General features: G+C 45.8%; 1 protein-coding gene across 5 annotated transcripts in view; it reads right to left on the bottom strand.

The window, feature by feature from the left end:
• The window catches only part of ATP8B4 (ATPase phospholipid transporting 8B4 (putative)), a 4,589,528-nt gene that overhangs the window by 3,962,608 nt on the left and 614,772 nt on the right, over positions 1-12,148 (bottom strand). For all 5 annotated transcript variants that reach the window (XR_013609828.1, XR_013609825.1, XR_013609826.1 and 2 more), the window contains exon 4: positions 3,703-3,801. Coding sequence is in view for 1 of the 5 variants with exons in the window: in XM_078684774.1 (XP_078540900.1) it covers positions 3,703-3,801 (99 nt within the window). In the remaining 4 variants the exon portion in view is untranslated. The remainder of the gene's footprint in view (positions 1-3,702; positions 3,802-12,148) is intronic.

Genomic DNA, 12,148 nt, shown 5'->3' with positions numbered 1-12,148 from the left:
CAATCTGGGATAGGGGTGTGTGAGGAGCAGGATGTACAAACCGAAATATCTACATCGGAATGCCTTTCCCCGTCTCCTCTCATGTTCTTGCAGAGTGTGCCTGCGGGGAGCTGGCCCTTTAACGCGACGGGCTTTCCAGACTCTGAGAGGTCACGTGGGGCGGAGGACTTCAAATGGGAAGCAGCAGGGATTGATTTTCGTTCACCTGGACCAACGGACGGAGAACGCCAAGGGAGGACGCTGGCCCGAACATACTCAGTCCTGCCGTCGAAAATGAACCTGCACGATTAGGAGACAGCGGACTCGTCAGCGGGAGCGGAGAACCAGAGGACGGAGGACGACACAGACGGGCAGCCAGACCCTACCTGGCAACGCAACAACTCGAGCCCCGGCCCCGGAGGGACGTGGCTCCACAAGGTACGTGGGCGCATTTCCTCAGTTTGGGGTCGCGCATCAGAGGGGTCCAGGGGCGGGGAACAGAGGGGGGAGTCCTCCTGAGCCGCGACCGTCCCCGGTAGAAAGGCACTGCAAGCGAAACACTGGTGATGGTAGTGGTGTCGATTCCCTCACTTCCCCACAGCTCCTGTGTCAAACGTTAAAGACTGAGAGCCCCTTCCTTACAGGACTCTTTTGTTCTTTTTTTTCTTTTTGAGCACTGGCGAGTGACAGCCCAGTCCTGATGATAAAGAGACCTGCACTTTCAGAACCCCGAGAGAAGCTCTGAAGCCAACTAGAAAAATACCAGAAGGCATTGCACTGGAAGTGTATATCTTCCTTATTGAGTGACTGTTTTGCCTAAAGACTATAGCACCATTCTGTAGAACAATAAATCCACTAAACCAGATACTCCTGCATCCTGGTCTGCTTCTCAACCACCCCACAGGGACCCACCAGTTGATGGACCAAGGATTGTGAAGGAGCCTCAAGCGGAAATGAAAGAAGCAGGCTCACGGAACACTCGTGGAGTGTAGGCCCACAATCTTTGGTGCAGATGGTGCTCAGGGCTTGGGCTACAAGTAACCTAAAGCACAATTTCAGGAGATGTTGAGAAGTCAACGCACTAGCAAATGTGCACGGTGTCCAGGAGTTCCGGTTCCACGTCACTCGTGAGGGCTGCAGGTCTCAGCTTTGCTGGGGACTTGGGTCGGCCTCTGAGAAGTCTGGAAATCCTCTTCCTGTCTTGCAAATACTTCGGAGTCCGGCAGGAGCTTCAGAAATGTAGACCAACAAGATGCTTTGTTGGTGCGTGCTTGAGCAGGGGAGTCCCTCCTTGATCCAAAGGGAAATTCTTCCGTCCTCTAGTCTTTAGTAGAGCGTCGAAGTTCCAGGATTCAGTTTCAGAGTTGCGGCCATGTGTAATCTAAAGTCCTGATGCCAGGGGTCCCTTACTTATACTGAAGAAAGGGGTTGGATATACTCTGGGGACCCACCTATGGGGGGGTTTGGAAAGAGGGGTGGCTACACCCATTTTCATTGTCCAGTTTCACGCCAAAGCAGGGACTGGTAGCCCCTGCAACTGGTTTGAACTGGGCTATATACAGGGACACCAAATGTTCCCCAGTGCAGACTTTCTGGCACTCTCAGAGTGCACACACCCAGCCCCAATACACTAAAGCCTGTCTGGGAGGTGGTTACACCTCCCTGTGACAGGAAATCTATTGTCCAGGCCTCCCCTACCGAAGTTTCATCCAGCAGCAGGAGGTCAGATGCATGTCTGTGGCTGCAGCATCCATTTTGTGATGCTGGGGCTCGTTTAAACTATTACCGGGCAGACCAGTGTGTACACATCTCTCCCTCTAGAAAGGTTTAATTCTACCCCCGCCGCCAGGATTGGCGGGGGGAGGGGGTAGTATTCCAAAGTGTTTGACACCAAACAGGACATGTTTCCATGCAGCCATTCCAAAGTTAGCATTTACCGCAAGGTTATAATGCACTTAAGAGTATATGGTCTGGCTGCATCACAAAACAGCCTCAAAGAATAGATTCCGAAAGCTGCAGAGGGGTCCTGCTCATGCGTGGGCACCCTCTCACACAAAACCAAGCACTCTGCCTTCAGGCTTAATAAGGCCTGCCATAGGAGTGACTGAGAGGTTTATATGTGTCAGTGATTAAAGGTAGATATACGTAACCTATATCTTAGTAAGGGGTGCATGCACCACCTTACCCATCATTCAGTAGCAGTCCTGTGGTGTCATTTTGGAAGGCTTCCCAGGGGTGGCATAATACATGCTGCAGCCCCTGGTAGGCCTCTGGGGTACCTATGCCCTTAGTACCTAGTGTACCATATACTAGGGACTCACAAGGCTCCCCAGTAACCAAACTGGAGTGTACCTATATGCAATCAATTTAGAGAGAAAGCTGCTAGGCTGGGGTCCTGGATAGTAGGGTCCCAGCCAGACTAAAGTCGAAAAACATTGAAACACCAGCAAAAAGTGGGGGTAACCTTAGTAAGCAGACTCTCCTACTCTCCTACAAATACTGACTGTCCTTGTCCTGAAAGCGAAACTGCTTCCAGCCATCAGCTATGTACACTTGGCCTTCCCAGTGTCGCTGGATGACTTCTTAAATTCAGCCCAAGCCAAAGCATATAAATCAGTGCTCCTTATCCTGAGGTCAGCCAGGAAATCCAGGCTGAGATTGGAGTTAGGTCTCACGAGGCCAGGTCTGAAGTGTCAGGGGGAGCTCATAAAGTTACACCTAAGGATTCTGGGGGCTCCAGCCGACTCCTTAAGACATCAATTGAGATCAATATTCGAGGAGACCGGCTCAGTCTGGCATATTGGCCTTGGCAAAGCCATTAGCACACTGAAGATAGAGAAAGCAAGTCTGCAGTCACCAGAAATGCCACTAAATGCTTGGAAAGAAGCGATAAATATACAAGTGTGTGAAATATCTTTCGAACAAGACACTAAGGCCCTCCGCTCAAGCTCTCATCTTGATCCATTGAAAAAATCCTATATGCTAGGAAAAGCACAACCCTGCCTAAGCGAGGCCCCTACACCACAAGCTCGAAGCAAAAGATTTTATATGAGATTAATTACATTAGGAATCGCTGATTTTAATCATGTATGGGCCAGCAAGAGGGAAAATATAAAATGTAGACTCTGTTCTTACACAAAGAAATCCTGGTTGCATCTCCTTCGCTTCTGTCCCAACCTCCACAACGAACATCGGCAACTCCTGCGCTCGATCTGCGTCGCTAACGGAGTAAAGACCTGCAGCAAAGCGTCAGCCTTGTGCTTTTCCAAAGCAAAAACAACAATCTTAGCAAGACTGGGGAAATTCACTCATCTGATTAGGGTTGCCTTAAAAGCTGCGAATGAAAGCAATCTAATTTTGGCGACTGGTATGCCAATCTCTGCAGAAGCAAGCAGACTGGTCCTTGAGAAGTATTGAGGAGTGTGCTTCCCTTTTATCAGCTCTTTATGACAGCGCTTTTTAAAAAAAAATTACGAGGTGTGCTTAAGCAGTATGACAGAACATTGTGGGTTGTATAAACTTGTTTAAGGGCACATGATCATTACAAATCCAGGTTCTGGTGAAACGAGAGGGCACCAGGGAAAGGAGGGTGGCATTTTGCTAAGTACAAATACAATTCTTTTATACCATTTGCTTTTACTGTAATGATTTTAATTAATTGAACAGTCCATAAATAAATGGAGTATCACCAAATGTGAAAGGATGCCTATAAGAAATACTTACAAAATCGTCGGAAGCATCTTTGCCAGCAGTGATGGTTAATACTAGCACTAAAGGCACAATGGTCGTAAACCAGGACAAGGAAGCAATTTCCGGGATGAGCTGCAAGAATAATTAATAAATTAACAACATTCTGTCGAAAAATAATAAATATTATGATATAGTCAACATTATTTTAACTATTTCTGTTACATCACTTTAGCTTCCAGTTTTGCATAATTAACAGATAATGGGGCCTCTCATCTCACTGCATATTTTGTACAAATGTCAGGTCAGATATCTCTAAGAACAAGCATTGGAAATGCAATAGGTCTCGCACCATTAGAGTTAGTGTTTTTAGAATTGTTTATGGTTTTTTTTTGTAAATGTTTAGCATTTTTGTTTCCTGTAGCCAATGCTAAAGTATTACAAATAAAAAAAGCCATAAACATTTCTAAAAGCTCTAACTGAAATGGTCTGAGAACTATTGCACTGTGTGAGGGTGAGGGTGAGTGAGGGTGAGTGAGGGTGAGTGAGGGTGAGTGAGGGTGAGGGGTTGAGGGTGAGTGAGGGTGAGTGAGGGTGAGTGAGGGTGAGTGAGGGTGAGGGTGAGGGGTTGAGGGTGAGGGTGAGGTGTTGAGGGTGAGTGAAGGTGAGTGAGGGTGAGGGTGAGTGAGGTGTTGAGGGTGAGTGAGGGTGAGTGAGGGTGAGGGGTTTTGGGTGAGTGAGGGTGAGGGGGAGTAGTTGAGGCTGAGTGAGTGAGTGAGAGTGAGGGTGAGTGAGGGGTTGAGGGTGAGGGTGAGGGGTTGAGGGTGAGGGGTTGAGGGTGAGTGAGTGAGGGTGAGGGGTTGAGGGTGAGTGAGGGTGAGGGTGAGGGGTTGAGGGTGAGTGAGGGGTTGAGGGTGAGGGGTTGAGGGTGAGTGAGGGTTTGAGGGTGAGGGGTTGAGGGGGAGGGAGGGTGAGGGGTTGAGGGGGAGGGGTCGAGGGTGAGTGAGGGTGAGTGAGTGAGGGTGAGGGGTTGAGGGTGAGTGAGGGTGAGGGGTTGAGGGTGGGTGAGTGAGGGTGAGGGTGAGGGGTTGAGGGTGAGTGAGGGTGAGGGGTTGAGGGTGAGTGAGTGTGAGGGGTTGAGGGTGAGTGAGGTTGAGGGTGGTTGAGTGAGGATGAGTGAGAGTGAGGGTGAGTGAGGGGGTGAGGGTGAGGGGTTGAGGGTGAGTGAGTGAGGGTGAGGGGTTGAGGGTGAGTGAGGGTGAGGGTGAGTGAGGGTGAGTGAGGGTGAGGGGTTGAGGGTGAGTGAGGATGAGTGAGAGTGAGGAAGATCACCTGCCAATGTGAGCCCAGCATTCACTCGAAAACTGAACTCCAGTTGTCTTACAGGAAGTATGCAGCGGGCGTAGATAAATGGGTGAATAGTTGCGACAGTCAGAGAAAGTGTATCAGGCCCTGCGAAGATTATATTTCTATAAAGCGTACTGGAGCTTTACAAGGCCCCTTACTATGTCAAACTCAACCCTACTTGTTGGGCCCTCCGAAGGAGGTGAGGCTGGGTTGGAACAGAGGGAATCGAATCAGTAATTCGAAATAGTGCTCCCAGACATGTCACATTGGCGCTAGGCAGGAGTAAGTACGCCATCTCTGCAAAGAATGCTCATCAAACCAGAAGGCAAAATGAATATAGTTTCTACCCTGGGAGTCATCCATTAATTCTATTTTAAAGTGCCCCAGAAGTAAGGCAATGCAAGAACTCAGTTAAAGACGGTGCGAGATAACTGTATTCTAAACTTTTTTTTTCCAAACAAAAGGGGGCAAGAATTGTTCAGTTACAAAACAGCTGAACGAACTAAGTAGTGCAAAACATACAAAATATCAGGCAATAACTTTGGAGCCACGGTGGCTTGCACTTGAAATCTAGTAAAGCAAGCTTTGCCAAACAATGTCCACAATAATGTCACTCAATGGTCAGTTTGTGGCATTGTTTTAGAACAGTCGACGTTTCGATCCCTAGCTCCTAGATAAGGGGGATCATCATCAGGACTAATTTAAATACAATTGCCTGGTGTCTATCGTTGGAGCCTGTTGGGATAAGGAACAGGAAAAAGGGGGGAGGAAAAACAGACAACAGCGACCTGTCAGAATTACTGTAATAGTTGCATTTCAATATGTCAACAACTGGTGTAGGGATCAAGTGCCACCATATTTGTAGACAACATAAGTTAAAACAATGTTGGAGTCGGGTACTCGTGCCACCTGTGAGATGTGTGCTCCTAGATAGCACTTGTGCATGTCAGGAAAACTGCTAGCTTTGTGTTATTCGTGGCGAGGTATACTGTGCAAGTGTTTTCACAAGTGTTCAAGAAGGTGATACTTATGTTCTAATGGATTTATGGGGGTGATCGAGTGTATGCGGAGGGTCAATTAATTTAGTGGCGAGACGTGGGAAGAGAAGTTTGCAAGGCGGCAGGGTAAAGTGAACGAATGGGCGGAACTTCGTAAATGGACTGCCTTACCCTAGTTCAAGCGAAATATTGCTTGAATCCGAATGATTAAGGTGTATAGAGCGCTGCGTCATTCCTTTTGAAAGAAAGTGATGAATGTCAGGGCTGGTTGCCGGGCATATGGCGTCAGAAAAGAATGTGAATAGCCAAGGGTTGAGCATTACCTTTTCTTCGCTCAGTGCGGTCCTTGGAAGTGGTTCCATGGTTCGTATTTGCTCGGAGTGGCTGGTAGGGCAGCTTAACCTCGCTGATTAGCGGTTTCTTGCTGTTGGAGCTGGGGAGTGGGAAAGGGTGTAGGTTGTGTCAGCGGTGCCATCCTTTACCATTGAAAGGTAGAAGGCATGGGGAGCACAAGGGTGCGCTCAGCATGATGATAAGGGCTTACCTCTTAGGAGTCTCGTGGAGGTTGCAACGGTGTGCGGCTCCGGTCCTCGGCACAATGGCAGGAACCTCGATAGTCTGAACTAGGCTTCGAATAAAAAAAAATGCGACACGGCGGGCAGGGGAGGGGGCGGAGCGGGTAAAATAAACAAACGAGACGGAGGGAAGAGAGGGGAGGGGGGAGGAGAAATGTGACACGGCGGGAAGGGGAGGGGGCGGAGCGGGTTAAATTAAACAAACGAGACGGAGGGAAGAGAGGGGAGGGGGGAGGAGAAATGCGACACGGCGGGAAGGGGAGGGAGCGGAGCGGGTTAAATTAAACAAACAAGACGGAGGGAAGAGAGGGGAGGGGGGAGGAGAAATGCGACACGGCGGGAAGGGGAGGGGGCGGAGCGGGTTAAATTAAACAAACAAGACGGACGGAGGAGAGGGGAGGGGGGAGGAGAAATGGTACACAGCGGGAAGGGGAGGGGGCGGAGCGGGTAAAACAAGACGGACGTGCACGCGCTTTTAAGCTCAATGCGCATGCGCATTGAGCTTAAAAGTCACGGGCACTGCAAGGAATCGCCACGATTCCTTGCAGTGGATAAAGAGTGGATAAGCCCCCATAGTCTCGCTTGCTCGATGCGCATGCGCATCGACAGGCGAGACCTAAAAAACAAATCTAGAGAATAATTATGCCAGGCATTGTTCTTATACAAAAGTATGCTTTCTTGAACACACAGTGCTTCTATTCAAAGAGGAGCACTCTGAAACCAAAAGGTAAGTCACAGTAATGTGGTGGGATCATCAAATTCTGTGAGTTCACTGGTGACTAATTCTTAAGAAAAACCTAAAGTAACTAATGTTAGTGTGCAAGGTTGTCACTTATAAATGGCTATACGCCATCATTTTCTGGGTGGTGTGAGTCACTATGGAGAATTATGGAGCCACATACTGGGGTGTGGTAAGCATTTTTGAAAACTTCTCCAGATCCATTCTGGTGCATGGGAATATTCTAAAGGTGAAGAATCTGCAGTAGAAGTAGCCATTAGAAATAAAAGGTTAAGCACATATGCATTATGATCCAACTATGATTTAGACAAGGGTTCTCAAACGTTGGTCCTGGAGTGCCGGATCCATTTCACATTTTAAAGAAAACTACATTTTTGGGAATATGTCTAGCATGCATTCGGTCCTCCAGGATCGACTTTGGAGAACCCAGATGTAGACACCATGAGATTGGCATGATTTTTTCCATCAGGAAACAGTGGAACTGCTGCACACCGATTGTAAATAATAAAGGTAAAATGTTGTAAAACAGTTCAAATAGTGAGGGTGCTCAAGAAGGTCACCTCCTGTCCTTTGAGGCGCAATGAATAGGTAATGGAATGCCTTACAGGTGTAAGGGTAGAAACTTGAGCACTCCTTTAGGCAAAATTAATTGCCGATTGTAAATACGTTATAGAAACCAAACTTTAGTTGAGTTGATATTCATAGTTTTATTCCATAAGTACAGTAGGTCATTTTACTTCATATGATCCAAAGTAAATCCAAAGGTTAAACAGCTTAAATACCAAAGTAGCTGTGAAATCATGTTAATGAAACTTAAAACAGTAGCATGATGTCATAAACATCACCCCAATGCATTTCAAGCTGGATGGTTTTTCTTCAGGGGGAATAGATCTGAGGAATAAATGATAAAAATAGCAAACTTGTAACAAGTGCCCGGGGGGATATCATCAAGAGATATATTTATTTTACAACCGGCATGAGTGAAAACATGCTGATTTAAGGGATAAGGACGTGTGCTCGATAAGGACGTGTGCTCGAGAAAACCGGGTGAAAAAACGTAACGGACTGTGGTGTGAGAAGTGTACAAGCGGCATTAGCTGACACAAAAGTGCTACAAGAACAAGGGTGCTGCCTTAAATAGAAGTAAATACGCGCTAGTAAAACGGCCAAACTGAAACAGAGTGCCCCTGTGTTTAACAAAGAAACTGCGGGCCAAGCTGTAAGGAAACGGTAGCGGGGTGCGTTATAGGTTAAGATATACATCTCCAGTGAAATTAAGGACAACGGTGCAATGTTAAACGCCAAGTGTAAATAAAAAGTCCCGCGTGTGTGAGATAACCAAAGATATTTGCAGGATAAATGTATGAAACGGAGGCTTACCGTACTACCGTAATAAGGAAACGGCGAATTCAACAGCGTTTGTAGTTCCGACTCGCGGAAAGGAGAAAGTTGGGAAAGTGCGCAAGCATGCGTATTAGAGCAATGGGGCTCGACATAGAAAGAGGACTTGTGTTAGTAAGACAGGTGAATTATCAATTAAGAGCTAAGGTCAAAAAAAGAGTATTGCGGCATGCAAGTGCAAAGATTAAATGAAATATACAAAGAGTGTGCGGACAGCTGGGATAATCGATGATCGAAAGTAAACCGAACTGGGTGCCGGAAAGTAATCAGGGGTCCCAATTACGTGGTGGGGGTAGGTTATCAGTGTTACCATAGTTTCAAAGAACATCCAAATATTCAACAAACTAAAAGAAAAAAGGAAAGAAGATGATATGAATAAAGGGCATAGAAAAAACATGTATATAAAAATGAGTGGAATGGGTGAATAAGCTGGGAACAAATGAAGTGTAAGAGAGGTCACGCAGGTGCCGAAGTGTGTGAAAAAAAGGAGAACAAGAGTGGGTAGGACCAAATTTCGAAAATAGCGAGAAGGAAAAAGTGTAAAAGTGAAGAATAAAGAAGATCGATAAGAATAAAGTAAGAAAGTAAAAGTGGAAATAAAAATGCAATATAGCCAGAGAGAGAGCAGCAACGATAAGACAAAGGTGTCAAAAATCAAAGAAAGCTACTATATTACAGTCTCTAATAGAGGCCCATCGGATGAATAGAGTTCAATTTATCCATCCAAAAAAGTCCACGTTGTAACAGGAATTTTTTGGGGTCCTTCCCATCAGGTTTTTTTACCACCTCCAGTATTTGAAAGCGAATTTGACTCATGTTGTGGTTATGCTTCACGAAGTGTGCTGCTATACATGATTTTAAGTTTTTTGTTCTGATGTTACTCCGATGTTCTGTAAGTCGAGATTTGATTTTACGCTCTGTTTTACCCACATACGGCAAACTGCAGGGACATTTTAAGAGGTATATTACATTTGTCGTGTCGCATGTAGCAGTTACTTTCAGATGGATTGGGGTCCCTTGAGTGGGATGCATAACCACGGTTCCTGGTATGATGTTATTACAATTAGCGCAATTGTGGCATGGGATGGTACCTTTGTATACAATCGATTCTGTATTTCTTGGTTTCAGCATCTGTTGTAGATTTTTCGAAAGTTGATATGCAAATATGGGTTGATTTTGGAAAATGTGATTGAAATCAGTTTCCAATTGTAAGAGTGGGCAGTGTTTTATAATGGATTGTTTGATGAATTTATTGTGTGTCGATTATTTGGAAACAAATACACTTCTTGTTTCCAGAGTGTCTCATGTGGTTTTCTGAGAAAGTAATTTGGTGCGGTCCATAGTTTTAACTCTGTTTGTTGCTGAATCAACAATATGCTTTGGGTAGTCTCTTTGATGAAACTTATTGATGATGTTTTGACTGTCAGATTTGTAAGCTTCTTCAGGTGAGGCTATTCTCTTGGCACGTAAAAGCTGTGAATACGGTAAATGCCTCTTAAGACTCATTTGATGAAAACTTGAAAAATGCAAGTAGTTATTACGATCAGTTTGCTTTGTGTAGATCGATGCTTCCAATTTAGATTCCTTGATACTATATCCACATGTAAGAACGAGATCCTGGATGTGCTAATGGTGTGAGTAAATTGTATCCGCTCATTAACTGCATTAAGATGGCTGAAGTTAATTTGGTTTGTGAAATCAGAAGAAGAGGTATCACCGTCTGTGGATTTGTTGAAGTTGGTGCGTTGTTGTCTTCTTGCGTTATAAATTTCTGCCCAATTGTAAACTTCACCGAGTTTATAATCCACGGTGTCCCTTTTGAACTTTCTCAATTTGCGTTCATTAATTTCTTTGGTATATTGTTCAAGTTGTAATTCGGTGAAGTTTACAATTGGGCAGATCCGCAAGAAGACAACAACGCACCAACTTCAACAAATCCACAGGCGGTGATACCTCTTCTTCTGATGGCTCTACTCGCACCAGGCCAGCAAGAACAGATCAACGTCAGTCTCCTCGCCAAGCGGCCAGCCAATTGAGTACTACTGTTGTTAGCCAACCCACTGCCACAACCTCAACAACAACTCCTTTTTGAGATGTAGGCACCGCCCAAGCCGGCGATCCAGGTGGACCAAGTTCAATAGCCTTTTTTTTTTTTTTTTTTTAAAGACCTTTATTGCATCATTACACATGTACACAGCACACCGCCTACAACCCATTAGGCCGGCTGCATATAGTAAATCATTGCAATCATTCCCGTGTCCATACACAGCCAATGAGCCGACAACCCGGAGGCCCAGCGGCAAAGTTAGGCATACAGTACATCTCGTCATTGCAGCGTGTTCTGTCGTGATGCAAAGGTCCATGCATTACCTGTCGGTGTAAACTGTAGTAACAATAAACTTAAGTTCTGGGTGCTCGTGTCCCGTTCTACCTGCCCTGTATTGCTCATTTGAGAGACTCATGCTTAACACAAGTACTAATTGACTGAGAAATAGAGAACTCCATCTTATCATGGCAAATACAGATCAACATGGCTGCAAGGTCTAGAGGGAATGTTCAGGCATAGGGGCGATGTAACTCCCTAGTGTAAATCTTCTGGGCCAGTATTCATGTTGCACATTAGGATCCCCCCCTACTGATCCCTATTCATTGTGAGATCTGTGGACATGTCTGTATCGTATAATCAAATTCCTGCCGGCCACTCATTCTGGGCCATTATCATAACACTTTGTAATCATTGTTACGCCATATTCTATTAGTAATATTGTGAACTCAGTCCACCGAGTAATGGCGCATGTATGTCTCGATAGGGAGCCAGCAGTGTAATAACTCAAAGTCCTCCAGCAATCTCATTCATCATCACATCTTCAGCATCTTGCAACCCATCAGTAGAAGACTCGGCAGTGGCCAATAAGTATTCCCTTAGTGGGCCCCAGATATCCCTGGCTCTGCTGTGTAGTGGCTGTGTATCTGCATATATCTCATTCTGCTCCTGACAGCATATCAGATCAGTTAGCCAGTCCTTAAATTTCGGGGCTCGGCCACGACCCCATCTGCATGCCACCCTTCGCTTTGCTAGCAACAGTGCGACATCCATAAACCTCCTGTGTACTTTGGGTATATGCAGTGTAAACCCTAAGAGCATTATGAGGGGGTCTTTATCAAACTGAACCTCCACCATCTTTTCCAATGCCGTATGAACCTGAGTCCAGTAGTCAAACACACGTGGACATGTCCATGCCAGGTGTAGAAAGCCTGCGCCTACTGCTTTGCACCGCTCACATCGGTCATTATCTACTAGGTGAAACCTCATCTTTTTTTCCGGCGTATAATACATTCTCTGGAAACATTTATAATGAATAATGCGCAATCTACAACTGGCTGAAATTCTTGAGGTAAGTTCACAACAATACGACCATTGG

Source organism: Lissotriton helveticus, chromosome 3_2 (genome assembly GCF_964261635.1).
Source record: "Lissotriton helveticus chromosome 3_2, aLisHel1.1, whole genome shotgun sequence".
Classification (NCBI taxonomy): Eukaryota; Metazoa; Chordata; class Amphibia; order Caudata; family Salamandridae; genus Lissotriton; species Lissotriton helveticus.
This window is presented reverse-complemented; position numbering and strand designations above follow the sequence as displayed.